The sequence below is a fragment of the Aethalodelphis obliquidens genome, unplaced genomic scaffold (genome assembly GCF_003676395.1).
Source record: "Aethalodelphis obliquidens isolate GAN/ISIS:26980383/991018 unplaced genomic scaffold, ASM367639v1 scaffold7, whole genome shotgun sequence".
Lineage (NCBI taxonomy): Eukaryota > Metazoa > Chordata > Mammalia > Artiodactyla > Delphinidae > Aethalodelphis > Aethalodelphis obliquidens.
This window is the reverse complement of record NW_020837951.1, coordinates 65,439,387-65,460,173: the sequence shown is the minus strand read 5'-3', so window position 1 is coordinate 65,460,173 and position 20,787 is coordinate 65,439,387. Positions and strand designations below refer to the sequence as shown.

The 20,787-nt window shown below is 40.0% G+C and overlaps 1 protein-coding gene across 13 annotated transcripts in view; it reads left to right on the top strand.

Moving 5' to 3' along the window:
• The window catches only part of BNC2 (basonuclin zinc finger protein 2), a 429,908-nt gene that overhangs the window by 132,523 nt on the left and 276,598 nt on the right, over positions 1–20,787 (top strand). For 10 of the 13 annotated variants that reach the window (XM_027105914.1, XM_027105904.1, XM_027105903.1 and 7 more), the window contains exon 2: positions 587–787. In XM_027105914.1, the coding sequence (XP_026961715.1) occupies positions 587–787 (201 nt within the window). Of the gene's footprint in view, positions 1–496; positions 788–20,787 lie in introns of those variants that run through there. The other 3 variants (XM_027105905.1, XM_027105907.1, XM_027105910.1) reach the window with 2 other exon arrangements.

Sequence of the window (20,787 nt, the reverse complement as noted above, 5' to 3'; positions counted from 1 at the left end):
TTTCTTTCTTCCAGTGTAATTAGGGGAAAAAAATGTTTTTAAGCCTAGCGGTTTACAAATGTTAAAGCAAAGACTGATGTCAGATATTGCATGCTATACCCAAAAGCATTGTTGGGAAAAATTCCCTGGGAACGGCCCCAGTCTCTGCTTGCCCCGTGGACCATCCCTGATCATGGTGCTGCTTGGAGTGTACATAAGTGCGTATCTCTCTATCCGTGTGTCTGGAGAGGGGTTAGTGCAGGGTGTCATTTAGTGCCTGACAGTGGAACAGTGCAGTTGACTCTTAGCTCTGCTATCCAATGACATGCAGTAGCTGAGAGTTTGAAGCTGATGGTTGGGTCTCCAGTGCTGCCGGCACACCTGACAGGCAGCTGTTAAACCGAGCAAAGGCAAGCTCGGGGAGTCACAATCTATGCATAAATGATAGGGGTATCTGTGCAGAAGGTGCGAAAGAAGCTCTGACCCCCTCCTTCCCCCCAATCTCCCCCTTCCCCAGTGAAATGCACCGTTCAGCCAGCTTCTTAACTACACTACACTCCTGCTACTGGCTGCCAAGAGGCTCAAAAAATCCACCTTCACTTTTCAGTCAGAAGAGGCAGAAGTGGATGTGAGAGAAAGAGAGACACAGAGAGACAGAGAGCCAAAGAGGGCAAGAGACTTGACTTTAAGAGACTGCTGTACTGACAACTCCATGCAGTTCGGAACCAGAACGACTCCGGCTGAACCAGGGTTCATGGGGACATGGCAAAACGCTGATACTAACCTCTTATTCAGAATGTCCCAACAGGTAAGTTACTTTCATTTTTTTTTTTAAAGGAAACCTTGAATTGTTATGTGCACTTTTGTTTCTGGTATTTTCCTTACTAAACATTTTTGAATTGTGATCACTTCGTAGTTGGGTTCTGTTATGTCATAACTGTTATTGGAACGTGCAGGGTTACTTCACGGCTTCCCTAAGGGCTACTTACAAGAAAAGGGGGGAAAGGATACCGAAGTAGAAGAAAGCAAAGGCATCTGTGGCGAAGTTTCACAGTCCAGCCTGGGTCCTGGGTCAGGGGAAGACTTCATTTATTTCTTTGTTTTCTGTTAAAAATTAAAAACAACCACAACACCACCACCACCACCACCACCCCCCCCCGCCCCATGTTATCTTTCTATCTGCATTGATCACTTCATCCAAGTGGCTGCTGTCTCGGAGTAGGTTTACCAACCTCACAGCCATGAAATGCAGGGGCCCCTCGGCCCTGCCCGACGGACTTCCCGGGGCTGGAAGCGGCTCGACTCCGACCCGGCCCGGGAGAGGATACTGCGCAAGAGCCGCTGGCAGCGCCGAGGGGCGCGGGTGGAGGCGGCGTGTGTGGCGGGCTGAGCCACCGGCGGTCCCACTTCCTCCGTGCCGCCGCTGCCGCCTCCTCCGCGCTCGCCCTTCGCTCCCGCAGCGCCCGCTCGGCTCCCGCCCGCCCGCCCGCCCACCGGCCGACGCACTCACACTCGGGCAGCCTCGGCGTCCTCCACAGAGCCGTCCTCGGGCTGGCCGGCTGCGCCGCCGCTGGCTCTGCGGGGAGAGCCGACGTGTCCGCGCGAGGCCGCCGGCGACTGCTCATTAATCAGCGGAGTCCGCGGCTCGTACTACGTACCGTGCGCTCGGTGGTACCTACGCACCCCGCGCGCCCGGCTCCTCTTGCACAATCACTGGCTCTGCGGCTCCGAGGGGGAGCGAGGGGGAGAGGAAGCGAAGGGAAACAACCCAGAAACTTTCATCTTGGACTGTGCTCAAGCGAGGGAGGGAAGTTCCCTGGTGCCTCCCTCCCAGACACGTCTTTTCAAAAGCCTCCACCAGCAAGAGTTAGTATGATACTACCCTCCGCACAGCACGAAAGTATTACTGACGAGTTCACTGGGATTTTAAGTAGCTGGAGGTCGTTAGAAAATGGATAGTGCTCCACTCATTTAAAAAAAATACTGCAGCTGCGTTCTTTTTTAAAAAACCTGTTTTTTTTGTAGGAGTTCATGAGAACTAAATACTTTATTCAGTTAATTCGATTTTTAAAGTATTGGTAAAGAAGGAAAGAAAGCAGTTTGCCAGGCTGGAGACTACCGCAAGTTTAGAAATCGATCTGCGAAAGATAGTGCAGAGAGCCAGCGCTTTGCAGCATTTAGCTAGCGAACAGCTGTATCACACAGTTCTAGATAGGATAAATACATTTGAATAAGGTGTATTTTGACATATCCTGTAGAGGGACCCTGATTACTGCTGATACCGTAAGCTGGGATTTAAATGCAATCAACACAAACCCAATATGCAACTCTTTATGTGCAGTTTCCCATTCTTGCAAGTTAAAAAGTTCATTTCCTCCCAGAGATACTCCTTGGAGTTGCCGAGTGCTTTGAGAGGTGTATTTCTGAGGCACGTCCCTGCCTGGGTGGCTGTTTTTGTGGTTGGAACACAGAGTGTGTTTTCACTGACCTTAGGACCAAATAACTTGTCCTGGCACTTTAAAAATTAGGTGTCATATTCAGGGTTTTCTTGAGTTAGTGGAGGTCGTGTGTGTGTGTGTGTGTGTGTGTGTGTGTGTGTGTGTGTGTGTGTGTTTTGAAAGGGAAGATTGGTTTAGGTCTCCCTCTAGCTAGAAAAGAGTTAATAAAACCAGATAGAGATAATGATCAATTGATAAATGGCTATTGAACCACATAGATGGTGTTAGATTGCTTCTTTGGCACTAGCCCATTTCCAAGTAGATTTGAATCTAAGGAGACTTTAAGTCGTGGAAAACATTTTAGCTAAAAAACAAATAAAAGTAAATTATATAAATGATGGATCAAAGTTAGGAAAATAAATTGAAATCGCTCAGAGACAGAAACTTGTACAGCTGAGCCATTATGATGTCTTTGATCCAGCTGTTTCACTCTGTGGGTGTATAAAAGTCTCTTTTGTGTGTACCTATGTGCATGTATGTGTGAAAGTGAGCATCAGTGATAATATGAAAAGAGTAGAAATATAGGGAAGTAATTTATGCATCATGGGTGCTGTATGAAACTATATAATATTAATTATACTATTTACTAAACAGAGTAGTACAATCAAGGGAGAAAATCACAATTTAAAAAAGTGTAGTGATTTCACTATATTTTATATATTTTCTTTATTTTTTGGTTTTGAAGTAATTGGAGACTCCCCTCCCCCTCTTTTTTCTCCTGTCGTGGTTATTAAATGCTTAACCTCCTCTGCATTTTTGGAAAGCATGTGAAAGAGGGTATGAGTTTACATGGTTTTTTTTTCTCCTTTAGGATGACATTTTAGTTTGTATAAATATTGTGTAAACTTAAATTGAAACTGTGTAAATCTGAAAATATATGTGCTGTACATGTTTAATATGTTTATTTTCCTGACCTATAGTTCATCGGCAATGCTGATTCAGAGTGTGTGTGTGTGTGTGTGTGTGTGTGTGTGTGTGTGTGTGTGTGTGTATGTGTGTATGTGCCAGAGCAAGGAAGATATCTCGCAAAGCCAACAGTTTCAAGGAATACTAGTCTCAGTATACACCTTAAGCCAGCTTTTGTCTTACTACAGGTAAAAGTTTGTCCAGTTTAATCAAGTCTGCAGAATTTTGTATTTCTAAGGCATAGAGATGTTTTTTCTATATTATGATTATTTTAATTTCTAAGAAAAAATTGACTTAGCTCATGAAATGAATACAATTTATTGGGTATATTTTTTATTTCAAAGTTTTCTGTAATAAGAAAAACTAGGATTCACCTGACCGTTTCTTTAAATATTAGAAAAGACTGACTAGCAGGTTTTAAAACTGAGTTATAGAAAATTCACCATCTGTAGTATTTAACTACAGCAAAACTTAAGAGTGTGAAATAGCTCATGAATACTGAAATTTAGTATTCTAGGGTTGTATCTTCTATGAGTAATTTAGGAAGTAGGGTTATGAAAATCTTTGTCTTTTGTTTTGTATGAGCAAAGTTAGATCTGCTAATATGTAAATCTTCAGTCTGTGTAATTCTAACAAAAAAGATACCACAATCTGAAGCCAATTTAGATTTGGTGGAACTAAGTCTGTTCCCCTAAAGTTTGAGATATGACAATTTGACTGCATTTTCCTGCCTCTCTACATTTTTCTCCTGTATTTGAGTATGATGTTTTCAAAAAGGATAATATTTTTCCATACAGACAGATATTTGGTAACCTTAAAGGGCATGACTCTTGACTTTTGTAAAGGGAGTTCTTCTTTGGGTCACTTTGATCAGTGACAGGTCGAGAATAACCAGAAACCCTTTGCTCATCTTCTAGAGTCCAGAATGTTATTTTACCCGTTTTAACCTCACAAAGTACTGTTAAAAGCACAAAATCAGGACTGCTTTTGGAAGTTGTTGTTGTTGTTTTTAATCAGGCTTTAAATGGTGATTTTTCGATTTCTGTAAATCTTTTGTGCATGTGAGAGAAGAGCAAATAAAATTTTTGTAGCTACCTCAAGGGATGCAGTAGTCTAATATATTTTGAAATCTTTTCAGAAATGAAACCATAGCAGGTAAAGGGCTAGAGCCCACACTTTTACACATTACTAGAGGCATGTACCTTTTATTATTAGTGAGGTATATTTAACCTGTTTCAAATAAGATGTGGATCCCTTAATAAGGTCTCTTTTCAGACACGAGTGAAATACTAAGTTAGAATTATAAATGACTCTGTGCATCATTATGTAGTAATTTAGGATTCACCCAATGATGTAACAAAATTAACAACATAATTTCATTGTGAAACTGTGTCTTGTTAAAGAACAACTGTCTGACATTATCCTACAGTTGCTTTATTTAACTTCATGCAAATATTATTAGTAGTGACATTTTTCTATTGTGCATTAGATTGTCTCATTAGCATGATGTGTTAGTTATCACCAGAGAAATCATTTCCTAGATAGGTGAGGGGCAAACCAAGAAAGCTAAAAATTAAATCAGTGATTTACATTAATACCAGAGCGTCTGCTCACCAGAGATAGGACAGAGTCAAGCAAACTTTCTCACTAATATAAAATCTAGCCCATTTCAGAGAAATGATAAATAAAATATATTGTCAGAAACATATAATAACATTGCTGGAATCCATTTAAAAGCAGGTTTGAAATGAATTTTTCTCCCAGTAGTCTTTTAGTTCTTTCTATTCATATAGGCAAACACAGTTTCCGTTGGTTGAATCTATATTTTCAAGTGGAAATGGTGGTTTTGTCTGACTTCCTACCTGCCCCTGCCCCCCGCCAAATAATTTGAATGTTTATTCATTAACAGTTTAAAAGGCACATAGACAGTGTTTCTTACAAGTCAGATGCCTAATTGTATATCGCGGTTTGCTGCTTCTTTCTAGTTTGTACAATACATTTTTATTCTAAACTCTGTCCCAGTCATGCAGCCCTCCTGTCCCTTTTAACAGAGGATGTATATTCTTATTTAACCAGAGACCTGAGTAAAGCAGTTGATAGTTAATGGTCTTTGAAAATGACTTTCACTGCCAGGCATCATGCATCCCTAGGTTTCTGCACTTTTCCTCCTCCCTTTTTACTCCCCTTCTTACAGTCGGTGTGTTTTAGTAATCATGTCTTAGTAAAAAAGGATTAAATTGACCAAACTTACGGTCATGATGCTAAAATAAATATTTATATTATACTAGGAGGCATGTAATTTCAGCTTGTTGAATCGGTAGGCTGCTACCTCCAATTTAGTTCCCCTCTCTAATTTGAGTGATAATGTGTTTTATTTTGAAGTCTTAACTGTAGACATATGTTCATATAGAATTCTTATCATCCATTCTTATAATGGAACACTAAAATAGGAATATGTGGATAATTGTTAAAATACAAATTATAGCATAGAGACAGGTACCTGTGTGCTGGCCTATACTTTGTAAGGCTACGTATAACATGCAGACTTCACTTAACAGGCACTGTGTAATTTGTACTGCGAGGGAGGGGAAAGTAGTAGGCCTTATCTGTGGTGTTTACATATGTGTAAAAGCAGATCAGGCACAAACGTATTCTCAGATGTGTGTGGTATATATTGGTATATATTAAAAATCTGTGCGCAAATTTCAAGTTTATTTTCACCACAGTACATTAAGTGAGTTGGAACATAGTAGGTGATCATTTTGAAATTACTTTTCTCACGTTTCTGTCGTCTGCTCCTTGGGACTGTGTGTGTGTGTGTGTGTGTGTGTGTGTGTGTAATTTATAAAGCCTTTTGCTAAGGTGAGTCGAGTAACCACAGTCGAAAAATCAATCCCTAAAGGTGCAGCTATCTTATCTCTATAATTGTAGGTATTTTTTTTATAATTGCATTTATGAGTGTATCTGAACACTCACTGATAAATTCTGTTGTTCATGCGTGGCTTTATGGAAATCTGATTAATGGAGTGACAGGACAGATTTGGGCTCCCACAGCAGCACATCCTCCCACTCTGTGTCAGGGTTAAGAGCCGCGGCAAATCCTCCCTAACTAATTAGATGCTGAGTAAGGCATCTCGGAGAAGTTGGGGCAAAAGTGAATGGGTCACAGCCAAAGCAGGATTGCAAGGACTCCAGTGATAGTGAAAGCATTCCAGTTTGCTAGGTCATGGTGACACGGGGAGCTGATTCCAAAGGAGCAGGCCGTTACAGATAGTGAGCTGGCGTCATCCACTTCAGCGAAAAACAAAAATTCTAGTGCTTCTGTCTCCCCACCTTATATGCCTGACACACACTTAAAAGTTAGATTGGGCACCTGCCTTCATCAGTCTGCAAAGCTTTCCACAGGACTTTCCCTATAAACATGAATAGCTAATGACTCTGTACAGCCTAAGAGGTATTTTCTGAACTTGGGATGCTTGATTAGAATATGCACACATACACACACACACACACACACACACACACACACACACACACACACACACACACACACACACACATGTATGTATCTAAAGGAATGAGACAAGAAACTGGAATTTACTTCTAGCTTGTGTCCACAATTTGAATCATTGTGTTGGAAATGAACTAGGAGTTAACTCCTTTTTTCCCACGGAATATTGTCAGGGAACTTCGTGGTAGCAGGGAGAAGAGAGTGAATCGTGGGGTGACTTTTTCAGTGAGAGAATTTTTTTCTGGGACTCCCTGCTTGTTACTATCCAAAGAACATGGAATATAATGGTTACAAGATTTCCTTTCATGTGAGGTTTGGAGCCCGGGTTGTTCTGTGCGTGGAATGAATTCTTCACCATGTGAAAATCCTCTTGTCCCTCTCGTGGTATGTTTTTGCCGCTACACAACTACCTTTTCCAGGCCTTGGTCAGAGAGAAGATTGTTTGGGGATCATAGGAAATGATTGATCTCACCCCTGTCTGCCGAAGCTGATGCCATTTTTATTTCCCAAAAAGCAGCTGGCTTCCACATTTTGCTTGGTGATCCTCGTCTACTTAAGGACCAGAGAGAGAAGGAGGAAGGGAGTCAAAAACCCTTTCAAGGAACTTCGACATCTATTTTTAAGCTTTAGAGAAATAAGGGAAAAGAGGCATAATTCAGGCATAGCAGCCTTTCTATCCTGACATACAAGCAAGACATTGTGTAGAAGAAGGAGATTTTTCCTGTAAGATACAACTGTAAACAGGCGAAAAAAATAAGATGAAAAACTTTCTGAACAACTCAAGCTCCAGGAAGTTTTAATACGTGCAGATGACGTCTGGAAAATGATGCCTGGGGCGGTGACATCCGACGTACTCCCATCTCCTCACTGAGCATGACCTGTACTGCCTTCTCCCTCCCCAGTTTTAAAAGAAATTTAGAGACTAGGAAAAATAAAAGTATTGATTCTTTTTTAATTTGTACATTCCCTGTAGGAAGCCTAGCAAATTTCATAGTGTACATTCAAACCCTAAGGTGAAAAATTTATGACTAGAGTTCATTTGGGTGAGGGCGGTGTGCGGTGTTGTTCTGTTCAAACGCTCTGGGAAGCATTTCATGCCACAGAGTCAGAGATCAGGAGAAGAGAGGAAGAGCTGTATCATTTCTTCATCCACAGAGCCTTTCTTAATGGAAATGCTTGTGGAGAAACAGTGCATTATTCAAACTGGCTAACGTAGAAATCAAATTCTCAGCTTATTAATCATCATTCCAATTAAAAAAATGAATTGATCCTTTAACAACAAAATAATATCCTTTTGTTTTTCTTGAATTAAGCTCATCAGTTTTTCATTTCTGTTAAGAAAATGAAAATAATCTTGAACAGTAGGAAGTTACTCATTGTAGCACGGATTCTCTTGAGCATAGCTGACATCTTATTTACTCAGTATTTTTAGACTGCAGTGTTATTTTGCTACTGTCTTTAGGGTTTGTGTGTTGTTGAGAGGGGGATGCTTTAAGTCTGTTGTGCTGGCGGCCATTTACTTAATGACCTAAATACCTGAATACATGGTTAGGCTGTTCTTTCTTCCTATTTCCGTTCCCAAAGACCTAATTTCTTACTTTATTTTCCTTTCCCCTCTTTTTTCTTTTTCTGGATTTCTCCTTACTTTCACTGGGTCTGTTTGCCCTAATATAAAGGAATTAAAAGGCAGTACCTCGCTCTGGCAGAGGGATGGGAAAGAGGTGCCACTCTCAGATGTGGTCCTCATTGTGGAGGTGCTGACAGGAGGACTGTCCCGAGTTCTGTTCTGTAAGGGTTCTCTAAGTCTGGGCTTGATAAAAATGTGTTACCAAGGGCCCAGGCTTATCATTCAAAGGCGCTGAAAGGCAGTTCAGTTGGATCCTTCACCGTGTAAGAAGGTACTTAGCTGAATAGAGATTTTGCTTTTCTCTTTTTCTTTTTTTTTTTAAGTAATTCTTGGCTTTATCATTTTGTGCGGTTAGACTTACGTCTGCGCAAGAGAGCATTTTGTTAGAAGGAAAACGCGTAAAGTTTTCCGTCGATAGGTTGAAGGTATGACTCTTTGAGACAAACTGAAGTTAATAAGAGTTAACTGGAACATTTAAAAAAGAAGTCGTGGCAGGACTGATATTAATGGGTGACATTAAAAATTGAAATTGAAAGCATGCAGTATACATAACACAATGAGGAGGATTCACTACTGTTCTGTATTTAATAAATTCTAACTCATTGTCCTACACAGCTGAGAGACTGTTAAAATGGACAAGATTAGAAAATATTATTCTACATGGGAAAGACACAGCTTCCAGTCCTGGACCTGCTGTGCTTTTGTGTGACTGTCATGAATTTTTCAACTTTATTAAGGTGTCTTTTAGTGGCTATTTGTTTTCTAGACAGTTCTTCAGGACTCATACTTGATGATCAGAGAGTACCTGAACGGGGAGTTTAAAAAGAAAAATTTCAGGATAATGAATATTTTACATGCCGAAAACAATTACTTTCAGCTGGCTTAACGTAATAACACAACTAATATTAAAATGAGAACGTTCATCACTAGGGTTTAAAAAAATTTTTTTTTCTTCCATTAAAATTTAAGCGAGAAAGATTTCATTGACTTAAATCATTAGGATGGCTATTTGGGGCACCTAATCAGGCATAGGTAAAGAAAGCTGCCCACTCCTGTGCCCTCTGCCAGTGCTGGAGGGCAGTGGACATGACTGGGAGGCCACTTGCAAGAAATGGGACGGTAATTATACACTGAGCATATTTATGAAGTTGCCTTCTTGTTGACCTCGTGTCAGAACATAAGAGTCAGGTAGGTTATTTGTGGCTCTATCTAATATTGCTTTTCTTTTATTCTTTTTTGTTTTTTTTAGGTATAAATATTAGAGTACCAGAAAGAACCAAAACCAAAGCCCTGTTGTAGACTTTGTGGAAAGACTTACTGTCTTGCTATAGAAAAAATTTAAAACCCCACAATGTCACATGGTAGTGCGTTTGTATGTGGTGCACAGACAGGCAGGAAGTGTACACCTGTCCTTTGGTTGGTTGTAGGAATTAAGTGATTCATTTCTAGGTTTGTTGAGGTTTGGGCGGTGGCTGCCTCAAATGCAATGAGTGTATGGCTAGCTCACCCTAAAAAAGGAATTCCTTGTGTTAGGAATGTCATTTTAATGATTCCTTACTTTGTAGCCTTTTGGCTCCTTGAGGATAGCTTTTTGGGGAAGCTCAGTGTCATTCATTGGGAAATAGCTTGATTGAGTCTTACTTTGTGAATTGCCATTTTCAACCAGTGAAAAACTGCAGTTATCCTCAAATGAGTTAGAACTAAACTGAGATGGAGATACCAAGATTAGACTCTGACTCGAACTTCAAACATCTCATCATTTCCCTTCCCAACCACTTCTTTTTTGTTTTCTTGGACAACTTTGGAAAGTAACCGGGGACTGAATAAATCTTAAAATATCTTACCAATCCTATTGTCTGTTAAACGGAGTTCCTTGTGAAAAAGAATTTTTCCATTTTGACTCTTCTTTTTGACGTTTATTATAAATGAAGTAGGAAGGGATCGAGAGAGAAGTCCAACATCTGGGAGAGCTTGTTTCAGTAGCCAGCATGGGAGCCCGAACCTGGCTTCACATAGGTGAGACGTGTTACGGGAATAAAGGCCTTGTGCATTTCATGAACCCCGCCTGCCTGTCAGCTTGGTTTTTCTTGCACCATTGTTGTTCACATAGGAAAAAAAGAGTCTTCACAGCCTGTGGTGAGATTAGAGTAATGAAAATGAAGTGTTAATCTGTCGATAGCTAGCACATCTCATATACTGCTTCCTGGGCCACATTCATGCTTGTATAATATATTCCAGGTTTTCTCATGACCAGAGAAGCTTGGATGCTCATTATATTAAAAAAAAAAAAAACCCTTTTGGTTAAAAGAGAGAAGTGCTAATTTTTACTTGTGCAGATAACTATTTTTAATAACTTCTTTGTAAACCGACTGCTGCCTGCCTTCTGATTATGCTGATGACCCAGTGTTCTTTGTGTGGTGGTATGCCTGTACTTTTGGTCTCTCTCTCTCTCTCTTTTTTTTAAAACAAATGTAGAATGTTGAAATGCGCCTCAGTGTAAGCCTAGTTTGAGATACCCTTTCCTAGAAATCAGTGATTCATAGAAAGAAGTGAATGGAATACCTTCATCCCCATAGAATATAGATTAAAGAATATTAAACATTCATTATCTCATGCTTTATTTTTTATCTTAACACAATAAAGTGCAAACAAAAATAAACAAATCAGGAGTCTTCTAGAACCGTTTTATGTATTTGCAGTCAGCTGCCATGTGAACCTGAGGAGAAAATTTTAAAACTTTGGTCATCATGGATGGGAATTAACTGTGTTTTTCCATAAAATTCCCCTTTCTAAAATGTTATAGTAGATAAATCAACATGAATGTGGTGAATTATATCAATACTTTTCCTAGAACTCTTGTTTTAATTTTTGTTTTTTACCATTTTACTCATTAGTCATTTGAGAAATTTAAAAATTTTTCTAAAGGGATGCTCTTAAAGAAGAAAGAGAATAAGTTTAGTCTTAGATTATACCAAGATGTTTTAAAGAAAATAATGTGAACCGTTACATGCATGCTATCCCATGGGGTCATCTCTTTAAGAAGCACCTTAAGAGATGGTTTCAAAAGAAGTGTAAAATGGGTGGGGAGAGGTAAATTAATAATTGAGTTCCAGGTGTCTGCTTCTAATTGCTCAAATTTCAAACATAAGGGATATTAAGGAAAAATGCTTCCCAAAAGGAGTATATCACATTGTTGTTCAGCTATCGGGCCTGAGACTATGGAACTCATACTTACGGCATTTTCTCTTTTCCTAGTCAACTGGGTGTTAAGGAATGCAGTATGATCATTATGATTTTGTGAACTGTTTACTTAAAGTTGTTCAAGTTGTTAAGAATCAAGAGATTTTGGGGATTAAAGTTTGATTGTGAAGTAAATTTGGCATGTGTTCAAGGGTTACTTTCTTAAGGTGAAACTGGAAGAAAAATGCCTCTCTGATAGGAAGGAAACACCTAATTAAAAATAATCTTTCAAGAATGTGGGCCAATGATGAAACATAATTTGCAAACACTCTCCTAAAGTTGATTTACATTTTTTTCTTTTTCATAAGTTGGAATATGGCTGGTCATAGCATATTTAGTGCATTCTGAACCATACGGTACAGCAGAGATAGCCTGTTGATATCCTTTGGTGAAGGGAAAGGATACTTTCCTCTGCTAAACAGGGTATTTCTAATTTGTTTGTAAACTCTGTTAATAGATAGAAGAACTATATTGTTGTGGTTAATTGGAAATAGTGAACTAGAAAAGACTTTCTCCTTGCACTTGCTTCCAGTTAAGAAAAAAAGCAAATAGAAGTGCATGGTGACTTTGTCATAGACATCTGCTTTTAGGTAATAATCATTTTTAAAGAAATATGCCATGACTTTTGGGGTCATTTGAACCTGCAATAATGTCTATTTAATATAAGTATAAATGTCAGATTGTGGCATACATGTGGAGCCAGTAAAGATGAGTATTTGCTATGATAATATTCATGCATTCTAAATGTTGACTTTTAAAATTTACCTTGAAGATGTATTCTATTTTCATATTAGGGTCAGTTTTCACTTAAGTATATGATCGTTCAAGAAAGGAAGTGCAGAAGTGTTAACATGTGAAGGAGCAAAATGGATGTAGAGCTCAGTAACAGTTTGACCTGAGCACGTTTTCTGGGCTGCAGAGAAGAATGTGGTTGATTGAAAACTAGTGTAAATGTTTTGTTGAACCACTGTGTAAGACGAGATAATCAGTTTTGGATTTGCTTTACAAATTTTTTTAATTAGGAAAAGCAGTTTGCTTTGCACTTGATGTTTGATTGAACAACTATATTTTGAAGTAAAATCTACCCACTGTTTTACGTTGTGTAAGCCCATGAAATAAGAAAGAGAAGACACCCTTCTCTTTTTCTTCCACAAACTCTGTAAACCCTCTTTGGAGTAGTATGGCATTTTAAAGATCAGGAGGTGCCCAAAAGGGCCATGAGGAAGTAAGGTAAACAGCAAGAGGTGTGACTCTGATGGGGACTGGGGTGGACCAGAAGGCTCTTGTGTCAACCGCAGTGAGGTAGCAGCTCCCCAGATCTAACCGGTTGTTGCCAGGTGGGAATGCAAGGCCCAATGCTGTGAGGTCTTCCTCATCTCTCTCTTTTTTTTTTTTTAAATGGGAAGTCAGAAATCTAGATTTTTATGTCAGAATCTCCTGATTTTTAAATCTTGGCAACCTTTTCAAATGTTTTTAAAAGTGTGTGGTCCAAACAAAACTCATCTGTAGGCTATATTCAGCCTACTGGCTGCCAGATAGAAACCTCTGTTTTAGGTAATATTTTCAAGGATGAAGATAATAGTTTCATTGCATGTGAGCATTCATCTTGGGAATTCCCCACTGGGATGAGACCGAATTCTTCATTTTTTTTCACAATTTGAAAAAAGTTTAGGGCTTCCCTGGTGGTGCAGTGGTTGCGGGTCCGCCTGCCGATGCAGGGGATGCGGGTTCGTGCCCCGGTCCGGGAGGATCCCACGTGCCGTGGAGCAGCTGGGCCCGTGAGCCATGACCGCTGAGCCTGCGCGTCCGGAGCCTGTGCTCCGCAACGGGAGAGGCCGCAGCAGTGGGAGGCCCGCGTACCGGAAAAAAAAAAAAAAAAAAGTTTAGTAAATATATTTCTGGTGCTGAGAGTTTTGATGTATATAGCTTTTCTTTTTATGACCCACATATAAAGAAAAATCAAACATGAGCAAAACAAAAAATGGACAAAGACTTTTAATAAAGGTAGAAAAGTAAGAATTTTAGGATTCTAGGGAAGGAAGGGGAGATTTCTAAATTTGGAGAAGAATCCCATGATTTGCGTCAGTCACTGATGTATATATGAAAAGCTGAATTCAACTATAAAAGGCTTTTCATCTCACCTTTAAGCAGTGGATTCTTGGCCCTGAATCTTTGTGGGAATGCAGTAATTTACCAGGCAATTGATTATGATGTCACGGGGAAGAGATGGACCACAAGGCAAAACTTCCCCGTACTAATTCGTACAAGGCCAATATTGTATACGAGCTTCAAGAAAACATCATTTATGTTGTATAAGATGAGATTTTCAGTGTCTTTCTAAATTTTTCGAAGGGGCTCTTTAAGAGAAATAATCTATTCATAATTGAAATTCTCTAGGCAAATCATATATCAACATTTTCAACAGAACAGGTAATTAATTGGTTTGAATTTCAAATTGAAGGTCATCCTGTTATCGATTTTTGTGGGAACAGGAAACAAGAACATCTTGTTAAAATGATCTGCAAACGGGGCCTCCGTGTGCCTAGGTTCTATCTAGGGTCTTGTTGAACAGCATTGCTGGACAGTGTCAGACACCAATCAGAAGGGAGTCATCACTGATGTCAACATTAACAAGCTGTTGGTTTGCTTCCAAAACAGCAGAGAAGAGCTGAGCTGGAGGAAAGACCAGAGAGTAACAGTTTGTTTTATATAGCAAGTCAGGTATTTCAACTCAAGTGACTGGTGCAGCTTGTTACAAAGCATGTGTATGTGTGTCAGAATGACGTTGGTGTGCCATGTGTAAGAAGTTCAGCATCAACACAGCTGGGACTTACCACTTTCAGAAGCCTTTCAACTGGGAATTAGATAAAATATCTTTAATAGAGGGGAGGGAAGCACTGCAGTTAAGAGGGTGGTGAAGAATGGAGGATAAAAGAATATACCCTTTTAGATGCTCTTCATTTTTATAAAATAACATTTGTGCTTTGTATTTGAGAAATAGTTTTATTGTTCCATGTGCCAGGCTATTTTAAAGCAGTAATTTCTCTCCCCGCTGTGTTTATACTTCTCGCGAATGGTGTAATGTGAGGGTAACATGTACTCGGTGGGTGGCAAACATGATGCCTTTCTAAACTGGAATAAGTATTTTAATTTGAGCTGTGCTAAACAAGTTGGAAACTTAATGCAGCTTCTTCTTAGGGTTCAAAGTAAAATTCTTAATAAAAAAGGAGGGGGAGAGCCTTCCATTTTAAATACCCTGGAGCCGTTAATGCAGTTATTTCCAGGTCGACTTCTTTTTGTGTAGGCATGACAGTAGCACCAACCATCTGCGTTAAGCCTTAACATTCCACAGAGCCACTTTAAGTTTATTATGAGCTTCAAAGCCTGCTCATCCCTAAGAGAATATCAAGTTTAAGCATGTCACGTTGCCATAGTCACTGTTAACTTTCTTAAATCATGAAGTGCCTTTCTTGAGTCAAAAAGGTTGACTTTGCTATAGGTGATCCAGTCTTCGGGTCCAGTGCAGTCATCTCTCTGATTGTTGACCCCTTGAATTGTCAGTCCACCCTGTTAGCAGTGGTTGGAAAGTACCCCAAATAAGGCAGGACTCTGCACAATTTGTTTAAAGCTCTGAGACGATGTCAACATTCTTTTTCAACTTGATTCTTAGAGCTCAAGTCATTGATCCCGTTTTACCAATTCCCAGTTGGAATTTCATTACAGTTTTTAGAAATGTAGGGGAGGGTGGGAAAAGATGTTGATGCTGTCCTAATACTTGGGAGTTTCTACACCACAGAAGGCTAGCGCTTTGGGAAAGAATATGGGGGCTGCCCAGCCTGATCTCATGGTGCTCAGCTTCTCTTCTGAGGGAAAGGAATTCCCCATTTCCTGAATGTGAAATGCCTACCCTTTTGGAGGCTCCTGGTCTTAGTTCCTACCTCAGTTAATAAACCACCCCTGTCTGTACCGTGTATCTCAGAGATGGAACTTGACGGACCAGTCAGCATTGCAAAGGTCACCCTAAAGCTGTTGGCAGGATACACTGCTCTTTGTTGCTCGGTGATTATAATGCTACTGTAGAAGTTAACTGGATGTATTCGACTGAGCTGCTTTTCCAGAATACCAAATTATTGACTTCTTTTAGATGCCTAATAGAATGCCCAATCACAAGCTGTCTCAAGTATATTTGAAAGACTTCTTAACTTGAAATATCAGTGCTTTGGCCACCAGAGGGATAATATATGCAGAGTGGGTGTCCATTGCCTTGTTTTGCTTCAGTGAAAATACTTCTAAATTATTCTCATCTTTTAGAGTTTTCATATTATCCAAAACGATAATGTTCCAACAAAGTAGAAGATCAGAGGTGGTCCAAAAAGTTTCCTTACATTACAGCTTGTCTTCTGTCAGTGTAGCAGTATTTAAAATCATGTTATGAATGGACTCTTTTTTAAGAAAAACCCTATAAAACTTCATTTCCTTTCATGTTATTTCCCATGAATATAAAATGTGGAAAGAGCTTTTTTTTGGCTTTAGCTTATAACTTTAAAGAGTGCAAAAGTGGGTTTCACCATGTTTTTTTTAATGTAAATTTATTTATTTATTTATTTTTGGCTGCGTTGGGTCTTCGTTGCTGTGTGTGGACTTTCTCTAGTTGCGGCTAGCGGGGGCTTCTCTTGTCGCGGAGCATGGGCTCTAGGCGCGCGGGCTTCAGAAGTGGCTCGTGGGCTCTAGAGTGGGGGTTCAGTAGTTGTGGCACAGGGGCTTAGTTGCTCTGCAGCATGTGGGATCTTCCCGGACCAGGGATTGAACCCATGTCCCCTGCATTGGCAGGCGGATTCTTAACCACTGTGCCACCAGGGAAGCCCCTCACCATATTTTTGTGTATTCAAATTTACTTCACAATTTTCTTACTGAAATATTACTTAAATTATATTCAGAATTATGAGGAATAACTAATAAATGATCAAGCTATTTATTTGAGGCAGGGGAACTGTACTTGAGAGAGTTTTGTATTTTGCATGCTTACGTAGATTTTGTGGCACCGGTACAAGCTTGATATACCTTCTAGTGCACAGGTAGTATCTTGGCTTTAGCTCTCATTTAAAAAAGATGAGTAAAGATCCCAAGTACTAAGGTGTGAGTAACTAATTGTTTTCACTTGATGCATGTCCTTTGGACTGACTACTTTCCCAAATGTGTGATCTGCCACATATTCTTACTTCCTCTAGTTCCTTTTGGTCCTAATCAGATTGGTTTAGCAATTTAGGCATTTAAAATTACTTCCTCTTTGGTTTCAAAATGAGTAAGTGAAGACTCAGAGAAATCCCTTCAGTTTACCTTTTAGTATCTTTGAACAGAGCAAATTCTGACCTACCTTCCTTTCAGTTGTTTCTTTTTTGTTTGTTTATTATTTATTTATTTATTTATGGTTGCGTTGGGTCTTCGTTGCTGCGCGTGGGCTTTCTCTAGTTGCGGCACGTGGGGGCTACTCATCGTTGTGGTGCACGGGCTTCTCATTGCAGCGGCTTCTCTTGTTGCGGAGCACAGGCTCTAGGCACGCGGGCTTCAGTAGTTGTGGCACATGGGCTCAGTAGTTGTGGCTCTCGGGCTCTAGAGCACAGGCTCAGTAGTTGTGGCGCACGGGCTTAGTTGTTCTGCGGCATATGGGATCTTCCTGGACCAGGGCTCAAACCCGTGTCCCCTGCCTTGGCAGGTGGATTCTTAACCATTGTGCCACCCGGGAAGTCCTCAGTTGTTTCTTATTGAGCTAGATAAGCACATATTAAGCAGACTATGTTCCCTCTCTCTCCAAAATAACAGAATGAAATCAGTGTTCAAATAGCTTTTGTTGCAAACATTCAACAATCAAAGGGAACTAAACAAAATGATTTAAAATACAGTGATTAGCATTAAGTTCAGATTCTGAACAGTATTTGAAAGCAGAGTATAGTGACAGAGTTTTGTGTTGTAGGTTCTTAAGACCTAAACATTTGTTGAAAAGATCTTTTTCTTTAATCCAGGGGTTTGTTTCTCTTAGAATAATAATCATTTCATGCTGTTCCTTTTTTTTCTAGTTGACCCATTCTCCAGACCTTTAAAAAAAAACTTTTTAAGTCGATGTAAATTCCATTTTAATTAGACCAGTGCAATCTAGTACTGCAACTAGCCAGGAATGGAAGAAACATGTTGGCAGCTAATACAACCGAAATCAACCATAGCCAGATAATCCCCCTGATCTTTGTTCCCCACCTCCACAATTAAATGACCCTGTTGTTCTGGAGTTTCAACAAGACATTTAAGGTTCATTTAAAAAAAATGATCATCCTTTACAGGATTGTTTGCTCTTGCATTTCTCTTTCTTTCCCTTGCCACACAGCTGTCACTGGTATAGGAGAAAGATTGGGGGGAGGGGAAGAGGAGGAAGCCCTGTTCAAATCGTGTCACGTAGCACTAATTCATCTGCTCTCATTAGAGGGAGCGAGGGACAGCAGTGATGGCCAAGAGCTGCACTCCACACATGACACGCGAACAGTTTGGGGAATAGAAAATTGCTTTCTCAGGAAGCCCAGCCAATTAAGGACTTGACCATATTGAATGTCAAGTGTTAATTTAGGTTTTTCTTCATTTTCCCAGTAGTAATGCGGGTCCTGTGATGAGCAAATACATGTCAAGTAAAAGTTGATTGCATGAAGGACCCGGGTATTATATGTCACTGACAAGTCACAAATGTACTGAAGTCTTTTAACCCCTTAGGTGAGTGTGGTGGGGGAGGGGGAGGGGAGAATGGGATTAATGTTACCATAATGATAAGAATAGATAGTTTACATGGGGGTGGCATGGGTGGGACAGACAGTAATGGTAATTCATGCAAAAACCGGGGATAGGACAGATCCTACTCTCAGGGCATAGAGGCCCTTGAAATGCATACCATATGATTCTCTGCCATTGCATGGAATTCAGAATATATGGTCTGTCTCCTAAGATTATATGAAAAGGGAAAGTAATGTACTCTACGGTCTTTACCTAGGAAATTCCTTATTAATTTTCTCCTTTGGAAGAAATAAAACATTCATTAAGTAATCACGCTATTTTGGACATTTTAATCCTTTGGCTCAGTGCAGCTGTAAAATTTCTGGTTATTTATAATTTCAGCTTCTAATCAGCTTCAGCTTCAAATATTCATTTTAAAAAGTAGCCGTGTAATAGAAAAGATGCAAAACGTGAGATGGAAAGAACGTTTATTTTCTGTCACGAGTTCTCTGGAAGGTGGTGTTTAGCCAATAGAAACAAGTAGGTCTGTCATTGTCTTTCATTTCTTTTAGTGCCCAGTTGTAGAAGGGAAGAGATTCAAGCTTCAGTGAGTGAGGTAACTTTGTGTTTTTGAAACTAAATGTTGCACGTTGCCCATCATGTATAGCATCTCATTTCCATTCATCAGCATTCATTTACATATGAATGTCCGGAAAATAAGAGAATGTTTCTGTTGCAGTTGTACGAGTAGCAAATAAAAATATCCCCACAGTTTAAAGCACTGCTGTGTGTAGTTTAAACAATCTTAAAGTGAAACTCAGAGCAGTTAAAAGCTGGTCATTTTTTTGTTTTCTTTGTATGTAATAATCACTTTCCCCCTTCATATCTTTGAAGCTGTCACCTTAATTAAAACACTTTCTTGAAACTCTCTTCTGTTTATTCGACAGTTTTAACACACTTGCCTTTGTGTCTTGACAATGCTTGCACTCTGAAAACTTGAGTCTGATAACGCTTTAATTTTGGCAGCAAAAAATACTAAGAGTCTTTCTATCCCTCAGGTTAGGAGCTGTACTATCATTATATTAAAAGTTGGCTAAAATTACATTAAGGAACAATTAGGAAACGACTACGAGAATCTGCTGTTTAATAAAATAGGTTTTTATGAAGAAAGAAACATTAGGCTCCTGAATGCTGGGATGTAATATATCAGTTCTTTAACATCTCCCTTCCCCTTCTCAGAACTAACCAAATAAAATAAACTTAGCCCTCCCTTCCCTTCCTATGTTGATAAGCTCTGTCTATGGGGCTCCGGTGGCATTGCGAGAGTACTGTCTAATTAGAGCCCAATTGTCAGCAGCTTCTCTTCCGCTGGGTGTGCCGAGAGACTTAAGTAAGTTTCCGTAAAGTAAATTCTGATGTTGGCAGCTCGGGATTGCTGATTCAAGTTATTCCTTTTCTTCTGTGTCACTTTTGACGGATGGTACCTAATGCAATCAACCACAGGCCAAGCAAGCCTTGCCTTGCGTTGTGTTAGTAACTGGACCAGGAGATCCCCTCCTCCCTCGATCTCACCTTCAAATGCTCACTCCTTCCTGCCACCCCCACTGGCACTTCAGCCCAAATCGGAAAGTGAAAAGAACCGCAGGGCTGCCCAGGACAGGCTCTTCTGAAACTTCATTTCCCAGTGGTGCAGCCAGAGCTGCCTCCCTTTGCGTGCCTTTTTGATAAATTTAAGAAGTCAAATCGCTGACACAGATAGATAATCCAAGTGTAGAGGGTGAAGAGTTATAAATTAACACATTATTCCCTCTTAATGTGAAATACTTGAGAATGCATTTTCTCGGTCCCCTGACATCTACCCAGTGAGGGCTCGCATTGTACTTTTCAAGTGGCATTGATTTGTTAAAGCGCTGAATTAGCATCTCCAGCCAGCTGCTTGATCCACTGTTGTGTCATGGGCCTCTGGTACCTCCTCTGTCCCCAGCCATCCGTTTTTTTCCCTGCAGTTTCCCCTTTCTTCTCTCTCCCTTTCCATTTTGCTCCTCCCCGTCTCATTCTCTGTCTCTCTCGTCCTTTTCTTTCCTGTTGCTTGTGTTTCTTTCAGTCTGGTTTCATCCTACTGTCTCTCTTTCCTTTTTCTTCCTTCCGTCTTCTATCCACACACTTCCTTTCCTGTCTCATCTTGTTGCCTCTGAGGGTTGCCCTCACTCAGGGTTCGAGTCTAACTGCGTGTGTGTGTGTGTGTGTGTGTGTGTGTGTGTGTGTGTGTGTGTGTG